The 19114-nt window shown below is 30.5% G+C and overlaps 2 protein-coding genes and 1 pseudogene across 3 annotated transcripts in view; 2 read left to right on the top strand and 1 right to left on the bottom strand.

Annotated features, from left to right (window-relative positions):
• LOC18110756 (zinc finger BED domain-containing protein RICESLEEPER 1) overlaps positions 1-19114 on the top strand; it is a 48995-nt gene that overhangs the window by 10200 nt on the left and 19681 nt on the right. The window lies entirely within an intron of this gene.
• Positions 4602-6845, bottom strand: LOC18106838 (protein NLP9). Its single transcript, XM_024589069.2, has 3 exons — positions 6498-6845; positions 6104-6148; positions 4602-6020 (listed from the first exon to the last, which is right to left on the bottom strand). Exons 1-3 carry the CDS (start codon positions 6798-6800, stop codon positions 5313-5315), a joined length of 1056 nt encoding a protein of 351 aa, XP_024444837.2. The 5' UTR covers positions 6801-6845; the 3' UTR covers positions 4602-5312.
• On the top strand, positions 15772-17803 carry LOC127904506 (protein NLP8-like; annotated as a pseudogene).

Raw genomic sequence — 19114 nt, 5'->3', positions numbered from 1 at the left:
CCTGAAATTGTGGTTATAGTTAAAGATAATACCGTATACTGTTACAATTTAAATCCTATATGTAATAGGATAACAATCCGAGAGAGATTGAAATAGAGTCTAGCTTTGTTTCCTATATATATATATGTATGTAACTTTGCTGGACAATTAATAAGAAACGTGAATCTCTTTCACTCCTAAATTCTTCAAAATTGTATATCATGATGTTGGATAAGATCTTATTCAAGTCAAGAGGACCTCGATAGAAGTGCTGGAAGATTAGAAAATACTAAATTCCTCGATTCCATAGTTGCTATCTATCAAAGTATTTGACATCCCCTTTTTTGAGATTGTTAGTAATGAGTATGAAGGGCAAGACAGGGCAGGGGAGGAAGGAGAAATGGGTTGTTCTGTAACAGGGCAGGGAAGGAAGGAGAAATGTGCGCACCACAGAAGCTCTATTCAAGTATTTATAGTGCCAGGGGCGGTCATATTGTTCACATTCCAGTCAAAAGCCCTGCATCAGTATTGCGAATAACTAGTTACATGTAACATAATCAGACATGGAGGTATTGCGAATGGCACAATTATGTTGCATGTAACTAGGTTATGGCCATCTAGAAGCTTGAGATTGCGACCAAATTTACAGGAGGTATATTGTTCATATTCCAGAAGCAATGCTTGCAAGAATCTCAAGCTTCTAGGGGGCCATAACCTAGTTACATGCAACATAACCTAGTTACATGCAACATAATTGTTCATATTACAGAAGCAATGCTTGCTTTTGACTGCGATTGTGACCAAATTTAACTAGGTTATTGAATGATTGATACTATTGTTACTGCTATTGCTAATTTTAATTTATTTTCTTTTTATTTAAGTTTTTTTTTTAGTTTTTATCTATAACATTCTTATTTAGATTATATTTTATCTTTTCATTTGATATTTTTGACATTCATAAGAGTTTTAAAAATTAATTTTTTTTATGTGTTTTGATGCATTGATCTTAAAAAAAAAATTTAAAAAAATAAAAAAACATCATTTTAATATAATTTGATATTATATTAAAATATCATTATAATAAGAGAAAAGCAAATAACAATTATAAAAATAAGTAACAATTAAAAGAATGAGGACCAAATTTGATAGATAAAAAAATTTCAATTAAAAACTAATAAGAGAAAAGCAAATAACAATTATAAAAATATAAATCAAAATTAATATAAAAATCAAATTCTAAGGGATGAAATTGAAAAAAAAATATTCAAAACAAAATATATATATATATATATATATATATATATATATATATATATATGTTATTCATTTATTGGATTAAATCTAGTTTGACTTCATCACCTTCAAAAAAATGGGTATTAATTAATTTGATTGATCTGATTAAATTTTGATTAAAATCTCATTTGACTTTGAAAAAAAAATTACAATGGTTTAGTTTATTTTTATTAAAAAAACTAAAAAATAAATCATTTTTTTTATTAAATTACAATGGATTTAGATGTTATTGTAGAGAAAAGTAGAGTCCTTGAAAGAAAAGAAAGAATAGAAGAATATGGTATTATTTATTTTGTTTATATTTTTTTTTTAATTAATAACTTGGAAATCAGTAGTGGTGTTGGTTAATTATTGCTTAATTTAATTGGATAATGCAATGCATGCGGGCTTTGGAAGAGAATTTAATTATAGTATCTCGCATGTAGGTAGGAGTCGTTGTTTTGAGGTAAGGGTAACCGTTTGCATTATGTGGCGGCTTGAGTGGCTTGAGTTATAATTATTTTTTAAAGTGTTATATATATATATTATTTTAAAGATTATTGTATTAAAATGATACAAAATAAAATTAATTTTTAGCAAAAACAAATTAATTTTTTTGAAAATACGGGTACAACTACATTTTCAAACGCTCACTACATCTGTGTATCCCAAATTTTTGTAGCTTTAGGTCATGTTTGAGATTATAGTCATGGTGATGGTTTAAAATATTTTTTTATTTAAAAATATATTAAAATAATTTTTTTTTTATTTTTTAAAAATTATTTTTGATATCAACACATCAAAACAATTTAAAAATATAAAAAAAATATTTATTTTAAAAACAAAATTAAAATTTTTTAGAATCCAAACACACCCTTAACCACCTACAGTGCAACGCAAAGAAAGGTGTGAGAATGGATTTCAAACTAAAAAAAAAAAAACACTTAAAGCTGCAACAGGAAGACCAAAAACACAGGCAATTTTGTCCCTCCTCCTTCCACTTCCTCTTCTTCTAGTTTTTTTTTTTTTGGATGCAGAGGCTCTGTTGTTCCCAAAGCACTAAATTCATGCTTCCTTTGTAATCTATCTATCAGTGGCCTATTTACTACCGGTAACTTCCACTCCAGTTAGTTTTATTATTCCTAATTATTTGATGATTTAACAAGTCTAAAATGAATCACTCCATATCACATATCTAAGAATGACTTATTGGGCCTATGTTGGGCTAATTGAGTCCATAGACAAGGCCCATAAAAGAATATATGATTATTATTTGGACAAAAAAAATTAATCGGACCTTTATTTGAGATGGAGTTTGTCATCAACCGAATGTTGGAGTTTGAGAAAAGTCAACCTCCTTCAATTCTTTATTCTTTAAGCACTCCTCGTCGTTCCACTTTCCAGCCATGGCAAAAATTTCCTGAAAAATACATTTTTTTATAAAAAGATAAAATGTTTGCCTTTTTTTATTATTATTGTGATTATTATTGTTACTGTTGCTCCTACTATTGTTATTATTATGATTATTTAAGTAAATTTAGATTAAATATGTTTGTCAAATCTATGTAACCGTCGATAAAAATATTATTTATAAATAAAATATAAAAACAATTGTCTGAGCTCATGTCTGGAAATTTAATACGTTGAGCATCCTACGTTGATTAAAAAATGCATGAAGACCTAGCATACTTGAGCTGAGGAAATAAAATACTTTGTCTTCATGTGTCTGGCAAATGTACAACCTCTTTTTTTAATCAAAGGATTAGCATACAAGAGCTAGGTCTTGTATGCTCTTGTATGAAGAAAAAAATACGTTGATTAAAAAAAATATTTTTACATGTAGTCTTGTATGCTCTTTTATTTTTTATAAAAAAACTATTATCAATTATATATAAAAAACTTTTATAAAGGTATCACAAGCATACTAATCCGACAGTTTTTTGTGTTCCGTATAAATTCTTTCCCAGTCTTCTCAAGCTTTATAGCATACAACAACACAGGAAAACCATGGAGAATGGTGCTCGAGTTATCATGGGTTTCATTCTTTCAATTGCAGAATCTGTGTCCCGACTCTGGTATAGAGCACGACAACTAGCAGCTACCACCTCCCACCATGAACCAAGAAGAAGATCCGGTCGACAATTCCCATGATGAGCGGGAAAAGGAATGGCAAAAGGTGCTTATAAGCAACTGCTTCACATCAGCACTTCAAATAGCCCTTCATTTTCACCAAATAACTGATTCCAAATTCGATTCCTTGCATTTAGTCTGTATCCTTGTTGCAATTATCTTTTCTTGCCTCTTTGTTTCACATTTTATCAACCCCGCCAAGTTTCCGAAGACATCCAAAGTGCTGGGTAAAGTGGCAGTTTTCCTGGCAGCCACCGCGCTTTTCATCACCATTTCAATCCCATTCCCCCCTGGTGTCAAGTGGGCTACTTGGATAATCTATTCCATTTCGTTGCTTGTTATTGCAATCTGCAATTTCTGCTACTAGACTACATATGTTCTTCTTCATAAATATAAAAGGAAGATATGCTTTGAATTTTTAGATATAAAATGTTAAATTAAATTTTTGTGATGGGTTGTTGTTTATAAATTATTTATACTTTGTTTATAAATAATTTTTTGATTCACGTTACTTAAATTTGACAAACATGTCTAACCTAAGTTTACTTGAATAATCACAATAATGATAGCAGCAACAATAACAATAATAATAACAATAATAATAATTATATTAATAATAGAAGATAGAATTTCTATTGAATGAATAACAAATTCATAAACATAAAATATGAACTATTGTAATAGGAAGATATGATTTGAATTTTTAGATCTAAAATGGTAAATTATAATTTTGTTATAATTTATTTATAATAATGAAGATATGTTTGTTTGGGTTTGACAACCATGAGTGATGCCAGACCTAGGCCTGGTCTGGCAGACATGCCTGATTCTAGTGCCAGATGTTTGGCAATCATTAGAAAGTACTAGTGTATTGGCCCACGCTCCACAACGGGCAATAATAATAATTTTTTAAATGTAAAAAAAATATTTTTAAAAGAGACTTGGGTATGGTGATAATGTTAATCCCTTCCTTGCTCCTGCAAATATGGACGACAAGAACAAATTGAGAAAAATGATCATCCCATAAAATGTCAACATTTTATCGAAATTGGTTACATGTTCAGTGCCCTCCATTCAATTTCGGGTGACGAAAACTATAGTTACAACAGAACAATCACGTTCACATGTTGTCAACGCGTAAGACATATGCTAATACCTTAAAAAAAACAATCTGGTTAAACAAATTGATACTATAATTTATCAACGTTGCACCATCAAGCTTAGGAAATGCATATCAAATTTAGCTTATGCTATTGTTTTAGCGTCATGACCCTGTTAATAATCATTACAAGGGAAGTGTGTGACTTTGCAGCCAAATTTCATTAACAAATAATGGCAGGGAAAAAAAAAACAGGAAAACAATGTTTAGAAATTTAGGGGGAAGAATCATTTTGGATTCACCTGTCTCTAGAAAGTGAAGAACTCAATTGTTTTCAGGGCTTTCCAACCAGTCCTGTCCACATATTAAAGCCTGAAACCATTGATAGTAGACTTTGATAGAATAGCTGATATTGGAATTGCTAAGAAATCACGAGCCATTTTACCAAGTGCTGGAAATCTTGGAGTATTGACTCGCCACCAAGCTAATACATCTGAAACCTTATCCCGGTTTTCCAAATGCTCTCCTAAATACCGATTAAGATCAAGTTTTTGTGAATCAACCACATCGCCATCATCTTTCTGCTTATGCCACTCACAGAATCCCCGGAACTTATCATCAGAATCTGGATCATGTGATGTCAGACAACTGGTGTCCTTAGAAGGTGATGCTAGATAACTTCATTCTCTTCGCCATTGAACAAGCATATTTGTTTTTGCATCTCTTCGTCCATTTTTTGAATAACTTTTTAAATGTTTGTGTAGATTTGAGGTTCCCTTCTTGCTATCCCCTGTATACTTGTTCTTGCATCCTTTACCTGCAACATTTTCTTCTATAACCTCATCGAACCATTTCCACACTTCAGATACCTTTCGTCTTTATTATTAGCACATACGGTGAACATATTACCATCAGCATTTGGAGCAGGTTCAATTTTAGCATTGTTTTTACTAACTTTAGAACCTCGTTCCCAGAGTAATTCTTCTTTTGAAAACATTCTCAAGCTCTTACAAGTTTTCCGTAGTGTAAGCTTCAGGTTCCTAACCAAGCCTTGCTGCTCTGAACTCTCTTTCATGAGGATAGGGAGAAAGAACTCTAATATATAGTTATAATCAGCATCACTGCCCCTTAGCCAGATTGCAACTGCAGCATTCCAATTATACTTTCGTGCGTGATGAGCAAGAGGATACTCGCTTACATGATTTTCCTTCACATCAGGCTCAAAGGAAGGAAGATATTTTATAAAGGCTCGTCCAGCAGCACCTTGCCAACTGTGCATAAATAGTTGCTCACAAGCATGCACAAAGTCTTGCATCTCCTCATCGGCATAACAAGATGTACGCTCTATGAAAAATACACATTTCCGGATCATCCTTGAATCACGTAATCTGACACGCAATTTTGAAATATCATCAACAGCTCCCCAGGTATAATCAAAAGGAATCCATGTCAGAGCAAGTGGCAATCTGTGTGTTTGGCATACAGCTGTGGTAACATTAGCGATTTCAGTTAACTCAGCTCTTTGATCCCTTGAAAAACACTGGGAAAAAAAATTCTATTAGACAAAGCAGAAGACAACCTAATTTAGCATAGAAAAATCTGTAAGGTACTACTGATAAATACCTCAGGACGAAGTCGAGGTTGTAAATTGATCCGTAAATCCGCAGCCTGCAAACAGTTGGGCTTATACAGAGTTTATAACACCATCAAACAAGACCAATGTCTCTTTGCACATATAATTTAATGGCACAAATATTTTGGACTCAAGCTAATGCGGTTGTAATAAGGAATGCCTCATGAGCTCTAATTTAAAGCTTAAAGATTGTTTCACCTCAGAAACACTAGCAAATGCAAACACAGAGATCACAGAAAATGAAGCTAATGGGGGAAAATTCACATTTTATGAGATTTTGAAAGTAGAAAAAACAATTACTTTGACTTCAAACTCGATATGCTAAGAAAATCTACTTTCTTTCATCTCTTTCTTATTCTCCTAAATCCTGATATGAAAACAAACCTGGAAACCTTTTTCCGTCTCTAAATCAAAATCCCGTTTCTCCTCCATGGTCACAAGCTCTAGCACAGCACGGCAATGCATGGGTTGATCAGAATCAAAGACCGGAAAGGCAATAATACCCTTCAGTTGACGATATTCAAGAAGCGTAGAATTTGGGACGCACAAGTGAGGGTAAGGGAGATTTTGCAGGCCGATTCCTAAAGAATTTTTAAGCAACGATAACGCTTTTTCCATCTTTTCCCATGGACTCGACGTTGCAGGAGGCAAATCATCATCGACGCAAGACAAATGTTCCAAATCCATTTGTATTTCGACTTGAAGGAGGTTGACTTGTTGACTTTTGGCTTTGGGTTTTAAAACTAACTTATTTTCTGCCCCTTTAAATTTACTGATATTTTTCCCTCTATTCTCATAGTTTAATTGTTTTCAATTTCATCCTTGTGCTTTTCTAGACTAAAAAACGCTAACAAGGTTTTCTTAATTGAGTAATGATCCATACGAGACAGAAGTGGCTGAGAATTTCAAGTGCATTTGGATTGTCCTGCCTAAATTTATGAGCTCAATTACCATCTTGTTATGTAATCATTGAAAAGAGGATAAATTTGAGAGAAGTTCAATCTTGACTTGACTTCTAATTTTGATAATAATTAACGAGGAAGCTTCCTCAGGCACACTTTGCTCCATCAGTTACATTTACAGGCTACAATAACAAGAAGTTTCATCAGGGTAAATAAAAAAACATAATATCCTAATTGACAAAAGCCAATTTATTTAAAACTGTTAGTTGCAACAAAAGGGTTTTCTGCAGATCCTTACTATTTCCACAGTTTTTCGCGTTTGTTATAAATTTTCTTTTTCGCGAAAGAAATACACTTAGATGGATCATCTGAATTCTCCTGTACAACACGAGTTTAAGGAAATTCTGTCTTTTCATGTAGTGGACTTGTAAAATTGAACAGAATATGATCTTGGAACCTACCTGGCAGATACCAATTTACAGAATCTTCCATCTTCCTCTTAACTAAAGTCATGGCATCGGATATCGTAAAAAGGACGTTATCATCAAGCCAGGTCTTTAGTCTCAGTGAGTATAGTTCCCTTGTATGGCTGTAAATTCTATAGCTTTGTATGATCTAGAATGGCTCTGGCGTCTATTGCCTTTTTTTTACACGCAAGTGCTCCTACCGGCCGGCACCTGAATTTATAGAGCGGAGCGGAAATAACAGGGGAGAGTGAACGGAAATTCATTTTCTAAATTTTTTTTATGTTTATTTATTATTAAAAAAAATTAATTAATAAAAAATATTTTTTAGTCATAATAAAATTTAACTTGGTTTTCAAAAAAGTATTTCCCTTTTATTTTGGATGGAAAATAATTTTTGAAAGTTGTGAAAAATTTAGAAATGTCATGTTATTTACTTATTATATCAAATTTGATCATCAAACTTTTGATTGCTATATATATTTTGTTTTGAATATTTGTTTTTCAATTTCATCCCTTAAAATTTAATTTTTATATTAATTTTGATCCTTATTTTTATAATTGTTATTTTCTTTTCCCTTATTATTTTTTAATTGAAATTTTTTATCTATCAAATATGGTCCTCATTCTTTTGATTGTTATTTATTTTATTTGAAATAATTTATGAAATGGTAATTATTATTATTTTAATTTCTTCATCTTTAAGTATTTTTATTTGTTAGACTTGATCTCTATTATTTTGATTATTATTTATTTTATTTGAGATAATTTATCAAATTATATTTTTTTTAATTTCATTCTTATTCAACTTTTTAATTTATCAGATTTGTTTCTTATTATTTTAATAAACTTGAAAAAAATAAAATATTAATAAGTTATTTTCCAGCTTATTTTCCATGACATAACCAAACACTGAAAAATATTTTTCAATTTATTTTTTATTATATTACCAAATATCAAAAAATTATTCACTTTTTTAGAATTTATTTTTTTTAAAAAAAATTATTTTCAAACAAATAAACAGAATCCAAGTTTAAGGGAGAAGAATAGTAAGGGGAGGAGTTATTTTATAAAAGCTCACAAGCAAGACGACGACGACGACAGAAAATACTCAGGTGGAGCAGTTATGCTTCAGTGCCACAAATGAGGTGATTGCTCAAGGAGTTTAGAAACACCATTTTCAATATTCTGCTAACTTATGGTATCTTTCAAGCTCGTAAGCATGCCATCAGCTGTATTAAGTATTAGATACTAAATTAGTTACCAATCTATCTCAAGGAGGTGATTGCTCTCAATTTGATCCCTAAACTAAAATGTTTCTCAATTAGGTCCTTACAAAGTTTGGCCATTTCTCAATTGAATCCTTCTATCCATATCTAATGCCATGGGATGAAATCGTAAATCAAGAAATAAACACATGATATACATTTTTAAAGAGAACTTGACACTTTTCATCGGAACAATTGTGATAATTTTAGATGAAAGGACTTGATTAAGAAACATCTGGTTGTTAAAGATGAAATTGTAAATCAAGTAGTATCCAAGAGAGTAATCAATAACATTAGTGGCTTGATTATTAAGGTTTATTGGTCAGCTTTCTACTCTAATATAAAATAGCTAGCTAATCACTTTTATTAGTTTAAAAAAATTACAAGTCCGATTGACTTTTCAGGTCCGAATCCGATTATCAACAAACTCCGTCTCTTTCTTTTCTACTGGTATAAATGAGCTGGCAATATCAAAAAGGTCTCACAAGCATACTATTTCTACAGTTTTTTGTGTTTGAAAATTTTTTATTTTTTTATTTAATTTAAATTAATATGTTTTTAGTGTTTTTGAATCATTTTGATGCACTGATATTAAAAATAATTTTTAAAAAATAAAAAAAATATTAATATATTTCAACGTAAATTTTTTTAAAAAAACAACTGCAATTATATTCTCAAAACAGCATAGCAAAACCATGGAGAATGTTGATTCAGGTGATTCAGTTATCAAGGGTTTTATTCTTTCAATTCTAGAATTTGTATCCCGACTCTGGCACAGCAAAACAATCAATTTTATTTTTTAATATCGAACTGGTTAAAAATTTAGCTTTGTAATTATTTTTTTAAAATACTATACATTGTTACAGTATTTCTCCACTTAGTTTTTTGTCGATTTTAGATTTTGTCGATTTTATTTTTTAAATATTGAGTTGGTTAAAAATTTAGCTTTGTAATTCTTTTTCCTTAAAACACTATACATTGCTACAATATTTTTCCATATAGATTTTTTTATAATATTTTTCAAAATTATTTGTCAATTTTATTTTTTTAATATTCAGCAGGTTGAGAATTACAGTTGTGGCTTTTCTCACAAAACGCTAGGGATTGCTACAGTGTTTTCCACATAGTTTTTTTTTAATTATTTTTTTCAAAATTATATTTGTCTGTGTTATTTTTTTAATATTGAGCTGGTTGAGAATTTAGTTTTGTGATTGTTTTTAAAATATTCTGGATTGCTATAGTGTTTTCCTATATGATTTTTTTTGTGTTTTCTTTTTTGTATGATTTTTTCTAAAATTATCTTTGTTGATTTTATTTTTTAATATCGAGCTAGTTAGAATTTAGCTTTGTAATTTTTTTCTTTAAAACAATGTGGATTGCTATAATGTTTCCTCACATAGTTTTTTTTTTATGATTTTTTCCAAAATTATCTTTGTCAATTTTATTTTTTAATATTGAGTTGGTTAAGAATTACAATTACAATAAAACTAAATCATGTGGAGAAAACACTGCAGCTTTCCTCACAAAACACCATGGATTGCTACAGTGTCTTCCCACATTATTTTTTTTCTCTTATGATTTTTTTAAATTATTTTTATCGATTTTACTTATTTAATATTAATCTAGTTGAGAGTTACAATTACAAGTAAGGCTAAATTATGTGGGGAAGTATTGTAACTTTCCTTACAAAATACTGTGGATTGCTACAATGTTTCCAACATGGTTTTTTTTCTGTTTTTTTGTGTTTTTTTTGTTATGATTTTTTTCAAAATTATCTTTGTTGATTTTTATTTTTTTAATATTGAAATGGTTGAGAATTTAACTTTGTAATTTTTTTCTTTAAAACACAATAGATTGATGCAGTATTTCTCCACTTGGTTTTTTTTGTTTTTTTATTATGATTTTTTCCAAAATTATCTTTGTACAATAAAGCTAAATCATACGGGGAAAACACTATAGCTTTTCTCATAAAACACTATGGATTGCTACAGTGTTTTTCTACATAGTTTTTTTTATTATGATTTTTTTCTAAAATTATCTTTGTCGATTTTACTGGAGAAAACATTATAGCTTTCATCACAAAACACTATAAATTGCTATAGTATTTCCCCTTATGGTTTTTTCTTTCAAAATTGTCTGTCAATTTTTTTTTAATATTAAGCTGATAGAGAATTTAACTTTATAATTTTTTTTTATTAATATAAAAAGCTAAATTATATAATAAAAAACTAAAAGCAGAATATATTTTCTCTGTGAAGTCTACTGCCAAAATTTGGAAAAAAAATGTCTCATCAACAAAAGTGTTCTATATGCTCACTGAAATTATCATATCATTTGGAAAGTACACAACTCTTGATGTTGAGTAGTGAGCCCTTCTGACCGGTTTAGGGTCCATATTGTTGCAGTTGTGTTGTGTAAGCCCATGATTGACCAGCTCATGTCTTGTTGGTATTATGAGTAAACAAAAAAAAATTAAAAAACTGATTAAACTGAAAAAATTAAAAAAAAATTATTGAAAAAATTAAACCGTAAAAAAAACTGATTAAACCGATTAGAATTTTTAAAAAACCGACCTGTTCGATTTTAGTTTTATAAGCTTGAAACCAAAAAAACCGAACCGAATTCAAACCAAGCCAAACATGAAAAACCGAGTCAAACCAAACCAAACCGAAACCAGTCGATTTTAACCTATTTTAGTTTTTTTAATTGATTTGTTTACTCTTTTTTGATAAAAATCAAATTGAACTAAAAATAATTACCTCTAATACTTGACGTCACCGAATTTGGTTTGGTAACTACATCAAAGCTGGCGGTGAAGATTTCATTGGTTCTCTTTGAAGAGACCATGGGATGTTCTCTCCAAAGACAAACCTTATACATTTTACAAAAAGAATAAAATTATTATTAACATATACCAAAATAATTTGGTTTTTGACTGAACTATAAAATATTAAGGTTTTTTTTATGGTTATTAAAAGTTTTGAGGATTTTTTTAGGTTTGTTTTTTAAAAAAATTCAAACTTATTTTTTCCCTTTGTTCTCATCCCCTAATATTGGATTTACTGAATATTATACTTTCTAATTTATTTTGATATTTTGTAACGAAGTTATCTCATTTTTTAGACGGCGCGTGAAATGTTTTTTGGTGGCCAACCTTTAACAAAGGCGTTGGAAGCATTCTTACATCTTTTTTTTGTGGACAGACATGTGTACATGACGGCACAACAGTCAACAGTTGGGCTCTGATAGAATTTTTTTTCTTCTCCTCACCTTAGATTTAACGCATATTCTTTCAAAAATTAAATGTGTCATATCAATTTATATTTATATCAATTTTTATCTTTATTTTTTTATTATATTTTTTAATACTTATTTTATTTAATTAATCAAGTTTATTAAATTTATTCATATCAACAATAGGTTCCAGATTCTTCTTATTCATTTATAAACGCTATCATCGTAAGCATTTTTTTTTCAATACAAGAAAAAAATTGACCTGAGACACCTTTCTAGTTATAACAATAGCTAAAAGGAATCAGTGTTTTACTGTGGACTGCACTGTGCAGTCCACAGTAAAACACTGATTCCTTAGGCGGTTTTTTTTTTTTTTTTTTAAAAAAGTTGTCTAAGTTTTTTTAGCTATTTTTTTAATGATTTTTGGGATTTTTTTTTTTGCTTCTTTCTTTGTTTTTTTTAATTAATTTTTTTTCGTTTAGTATAGTTTGTTAATGTTAAATTTCTTTCTATTTAGTTATTAGACTTTCATGACACATATCCCGAGTTTCACCGGTTAACCTGGTTTCACGGGTGAACCCAGTTAATTCTGGGTTGACCCGTCAATTTTTTATTATTATTATTTTCATAAATATTTTTGTTTAATTTAGTTTGTTAATGTTAATTTTTATTTATTTAGTTATCAGACTTTCATGACACAAATACTGAGTTTAACAGGTTAACATGGTTTGACGAGTTAACCCAGATTTTTTTTCTTTTTAATTAATTTTTTTGTTTAGTTCAGTTTGTTAATGTTCACTTTTTTTTTATTTAGTTACCAGACATTCATGACACGGATCACGGGTTTAATGGGTTAACTTGGTTTGACGAGTTAACCTGAATTTTATTTTTTTTTGCTTTTTTTTTCTTTTTAATTATTTTTTTCGTTTAGTTTAGTTTGTTAATGTTAAATTTCTTTCTATTTAGTTTTTTTTCTTCTTAGAGGTTTTTTTTCTTTTATTTTTTCTTTTTAATTTTATTTATTTAATTAATTTAGTTTATTAATATTAAATTTTTTTCTAAGTAGTTCTCGGCTGACGCCTTTAGTTTTTTTTTATGCCTTTGACTGTGAACTGCACAGTGCAGTCCACAGTGAAAAGGCTGATGCCTTTTTTTTTTAATTAATTTTTTTCGTTTAATTTAAATTGATGTTAAATTTTTTTCTATTTAGTTATCAAACTTTCATTACACGGATTCCGGGTTTGACAGGTTAACTTGGTTTGACGAGTTAGCCCAGTTAATTTTGGGTTAACCCATTAATTTGTTTTTTTCTTTTTAATTATCAAACTTTCACGATGCGAATTCAAGGTATGACGGGTTAACCTGGTTTGAAGGGTTAACCCAATTAATTCATCTTTTTTTTTTCTTTTTTTCATTAGTTTTTTTCTTCCTGTTGGTTTTTTTTCTTTTTAACTAATCTATTTAATTATCACACTTTTATGATACGACCTTGCAGCCAGACTCACGTCCAATGCTATTGGGTCTGATATTGCAGTCCAGACACTTTTATGCTAAAGGTTAACCCAAGTTTAATGTTATTATTAATATTATAAACATTACTCTTGGGTCAGGCGTTGCAACCAAACCTGAGATTCTTGGATATAACTTTGTAAAAAAACCTAACACTTTTAGATCTTGGCTATTTTTAAAATACAAAAAATAATTGACCTGCGGCATCACGCGGGGCATGTAACTAGTTGTATCTAATCTAAAATCCATACAACACAGCGAAGAGCTAAAGACAGAAAGAAGACCTTTCTCTTTCTTTTACTAACAACGGATTTTCTAATTAACGGCGTTAGAATCAAGTCTGAACGGTTTCTCAACCTCAACTCTCTCTCATGATCTCGTGTTTGTAGGAACCTGGTCTAGTATTATCTAAAGTTTTTCATTGGGCTGCAACATCTGGCCCATGTTATCACTCCAACTCCTTAGGCAACAACCGCAACACATGAAACAAATCATTTTGAAAGCAAAATTACTTGTCTCTTGACACTGACGTATAATAAACTAAATAAAAAACTTACTTGTTTTTAGAGTTTTACAACCAGTCCTGTCCACATATAAAGTTTTAATGTTCTCTGATTCTAAACTATTAAATACTGAATTCATTTTTGTAGCTTCACCGCTGATAGTAGACTTTGATAGATTTGTGGCTGTTTATTTATGTGGTTATTATTGCTTTTAAAATAAATTGTAGTTTTATGTTTCTGGATGTGTTTTTATTTATTTCTTTACATTATTATTATTTTTTTTAATTTGAATCACTTAATTTATATAGAACAAAAATTATCAATGTTAATTTTAAATAAAGATGAAGGAGCTCTATACACACAAACACTTTGCTCTTTCATGAAAAAATTACACTTAGATGGATTATGTAAAACACGTGAATGATGAAATTTTATTTTATTTTTATTAATATGAATATCAAGGTTAGCTAACTTTGTGTATATCTTAATTAATTTTATAAATTTTAAAATTAATATTTATATAATATTTTAATAATTTTTTTAAAAATCAAACTTATAATTTTTAAAAAATAAACACGAGAAAATTATATCTTGCATGTAGAATACGATGTTAATTGGATCGAGGCTGCTTTTATATCTTGCAATTTCACCTTATTAATTGCTTCCTGAAACTTATCTCAGTAAATAGGTGTCCCTTTCACTGGATTTAATTACCTTTATCTTTATCTTTCCCTCTTCAAATTAAAGATTAAAAAATAATAAAAATAATTTTTTAAATTAAAAATAAATTAAAAAGATATTTAGGACCAAATAGATATAGTATGTAAATATCAAGGATGAAGAAAATTTTTGATAAGAATTTTCAAACCATCATTTATTTATGACTTATTTTTCACTCAATCCTCGTCTTTCAACTTTATTAACTAAATACCTTGAATTTAGTTTAAAAAGCAATTAAAAAGTTTAAAAATAAAATTAAGAAAAAAGGTCAAATTTTTAACCGTGAATCCAGAGAGTAAACAATGTTCGTCTAAAGTATTTTGGCAACGTTTTCTATAGTAATATAATAATAATTGTTTTGCTTTTTTCAATTTGAATCACTTTGTATACAATTTTTTTTCAAATGTTAATTTTAAATAGAAATTAAATCTTAAGAGTACTTAGGAGTATAATAATAATTATTTTTTCAATTAAAATTATAATTTTTTTAATATATTTAAAAATATAATAATTGTTATTTTTTAAAATATTTTTTTATTTAAAAAAATATATCAAAGCAATAAAAAATATAAGCATTCAAACAATATAAAAATATATAATGTTTTTTTTTTTAAAAAGGTTAGATATTTTATCTGCATTGAAATCTGCCTATTTGGACCACTTCTAAGAAAACCAGAAAAAAAAAAAAACTCAAGCTTTATACACGCGCAAAAAAAGGCAGTCTTTGCTTGTATTTAGCTTTATCTATGTGCTTATATGTATAAAGAAGACAAATTTGGAGGTGGGTTTGGTGTGTTATTGTTGATATTGGAGTGCGGAATTATGTTGTAGTGAATCACGGAGGCTTTGTACATTGTAAATTTTTGAAAGTCATATTACTGGATTGTCCTCGCTACTCATAGAAAGGAGTTGAGTGATGTCCTAATTAGACCATGGATGTTGAGATATTTGTTTATTGGCTGCTGAAAGCTGATATATCTTGACTTCTTGGTGTGTGCAGACAGCTATATGTATTGCAGGATTGTAGAAGGTAAGGTTTTGCTTTCTGGGTTATTTCTGTCGAAACAGGTAAAAGATTAGGTTTTTCAAGTGTAATTATTAAATTGTTTTTAGTTATTAAAAAAAAAGGGCTAAAGAGAGGAAATTGAGCTTTTCTGTTTTGCGGGTAGATAAAAATCCGAGCAGAAAGAGTGAAACTTTGAAAGATTTGAAGTTATGCAAGTGGGGGAAGATATTAGGAAACGAAGAATTGAGTTCTTTGTATGGTATTCTGATTGAAAAGAGGGGAGAGTATTTTGGTTAGTTCTACAAGTAACCAAAATGGAGAACCCCTTCTCGTTGAAAGAAATGTGGATGGGTTATTGGGCTTGGTCAAGAGCTCAAATAGATAGTGTCAGCCCATTCAACTTTCGATGATTCTCTTAGGAATTCATTGTTGGAGGACCCATTCAACTTTTTTTCAGAGCTTAGGAATTTTGATATGTATGCTGGATGGTGCGACAGCCCGTCAGCTATGGATCAAATGCTTGCCTTCGATGGGATGCCATCTTTTCCATCAACATCCTATCCATCCCGTGTGCAGAAAGTTTTGCAGAACAAACTTCTGCTCCCCTTACTGGATAAAATAAACGCTTCTGGGACTTCTTACAATGGTAGAGATAATGGGGTGCTTCAGCAAACGAATTCGTATTGTGGTTATCCCTCAGATTCCATTGATGCTGATGATCTGGGTGCAAAACACAGTAGCGGTGCTGGTCCACAAAACTGTTTCTGAAACACCTCAGATTGTATTAATTCTCCGCCAACTAGGCCATCATCACTTGCTGAGAGGATGCTAAGGGCATTATCCTTGTTCAAGGATACATCTATAGGGGTTATTTAAGTGCAGGTGTGGGTTCCCATAAGGATCGGGGATCAATGCTTGTTGAGCACCTCAAAGCAACTATTCTTGCTTTGACCAAATGCTAGCATGGTTTACCACTAGACCTTCCTGGTCGTGTGTTCATCTCTAAGATTCCAGAATGGAATTCAAGTGTAATTTATTATAGCAAGCCTGAGTACTTACGGGCAAAGCATGCTTCTGATCATGAAGTACGGGGTTCTTTTGCATTGATCTTTGATCCAGATGAGATGTCCTGCTGTGCTGTTCTGCAACTTGTCTCTTTGAAGGAGAAACTAGATTTTAATTCAGAGATGAAAATGTTTAGCTTCACTTTCCTGTATACTATTTTGCAGAAGCTTTTGTTCTCTTGTATCTTTAGATGACTTGACTAGCAGCCTGTTTTCACTTAAAAGCCTAATAAAAGGAAAGAAAGGGCACAAATTGTTTTTCCCGGAGAGAGAACAAAATGTTGTTCATAAATAAGTTTCTCCCTTTAAGATCCTCTTGTTCCCTTTAAGTACTTCCTCTTGGTATGTTGTTGATAAATAAGTTCCTTTCCCTTGCTACTATATTTTAGAACCATAATATGCTGCATTTTGATCAGGAAAATATTAGATTTATCTGCATTTTGGCAATAACTTCGTGGTGTTGTATATTCTGCATCGTTTAAGGATGACAACCAAAATTGTTGCCTATACCAGTCGTCCTCAATGCAATGGATTGACAAGGGTAAGGTCGAGCAACTGATTTGCATTTATATAATATTTACATAGTATATATGAAATGATGAAACAACTCATAGTTTTTAGTTCAGCCAGAAATCTCCACAGGAATGAGCAGGAGGAGCAAGGCAACCAGATGACTGTTTACCATATTTCCATTTTATGCCTATACCAATTATACTATTTTGTTTACAATGATGGCCGTTCACATGTGATTTGATGAGCATTGATTTCCATTCTCATGGAGCCCACATTCTCTGGTAAGCTTTCTTGAAGTTGAATTCCTATATGTTGTCTGAATACTTTCTTTCCTATCGATGATTTATGTCTTTCATATTCTCATTTCTTACCAAACATTCTCAATGATTTCCAAACCTCTGCTCATAATATGCCTCAGCCTTGGAAGCCAAATCATTCCTGCATGAGTTGACATCACTCGCTAGCAATCTTAGTACCACTTCCAACCTCTCGTTATCGCTGTCGAACTGCATGTTGGCTGGATAATAAGAAAGACTGTCATACCTTTATCTTCAGTAAGGGCACATTAATGTTAAAATATTACCACAAAATCAGGACTTGTCACTTCTTCTGATGCTAGCATAAACTTGATAACATATACACCACAATCGTATCTGCACAGAAAGAAATGATGTCAACTGATGTGGCTTACAGTATTTTAAAGGCACTCAACAATATGTAACCTAACTACTCAATATATTGTGGATCATATATATATATATATATATATATATATATATATATGTGTGTGTGTGTGTGTGTGTGTGTGTGTGTGTGTGTGTACCCGTTTGGTTGCTGTGGGACATTCGATGGTCTTTCCACTCTGAAATCTGTGAAGGACCAAACTTTTTGGTAGTTCTAATGTATATCATCTTTGAAAAGGGCGTCCAGGTTAACCAACTGGTTGTGAAAATGTTTTGGAAGGAAAAAGTTCATAAAGCCCATTAGAATAGGTCAACTGGTGAACTTAAATGCATTCAGCTATGCAAACAATATACCATATAAGTTGTTTCATCATTTCATATATACCATATAAATATTATATAAATGCAAACTGCTATGGACCTATTCTATACCTGTTTCTGCTAGTGAGAGTATTGTTCATCGCAAGAGTTATCATTTATCTCGGAGGGAACTATACTCACCAAGACCAAAGACCTGGCTTGATGATAACGTCCTTTACTTTAGTTAAGAGGAAGATGGAAGATTCTGTAAATTGGTATCTGCCAGGTAGGTTCCAAGATCATATCTGTACAGCTGACATCTTATTCTGTTCAATTTTACAAGTCCACTACATGAAAAAACAGAATTTCCTTATACTCGTGTTGTACAGGAGAATTCAGATGATCCATCTAAGTGTATTTCTTTCGCGAAAAAGAAAATTTATAACAAACGCAACAAACTGTGGAAATAGTATGGATCTGCAGAAAACCTTTTGTTGCAATTAACAGTTTTAAATATATTGGCTTTTGTCAATTAGGATATTATATTTTTTATTTACCCTGATGAAACTTCCTGTTCTTGTAGCCTGTAAATGTAACACCCATGTAAAACATGGAGAGATGAAAACTGATGGAGCAAAGTGTGCCTGAGGAAGCTTCCTCGTTAATTATTATCAAAATTAGAAGTCAAGTCAAGATTGAACTTCTCTCAAATTTATCCTCTTTTCAATGATTACATAACAAGATGGTGATTGAGGTTATAAATTTAGGCAGGACAATCCAAATGCACTTGAAATTCTCAGCCACTTCCTTGTTAGCGCTTTTTTTTGTCTAGAAA

The sequence above is a fragment of the Populus trichocarpa genome, chromosome 17 (assembly GCF_000002775.5).
Source record: "Populus trichocarpa isolate Nisqually-1 chromosome 17, P.trichocarpa_v4.1, whole genome shotgun sequence".
Taxonomy (NCBI): Eukaryota; Viridiplantae; Streptophyta; class Magnoliopsida; order Malpighiales; family Salicaceae; genus Populus; species Populus trichocarpa.
Note: the sequence above shows the minus strand (reverse complement) of the source record. Positions and strands in the feature narration are given on the sequence as shown.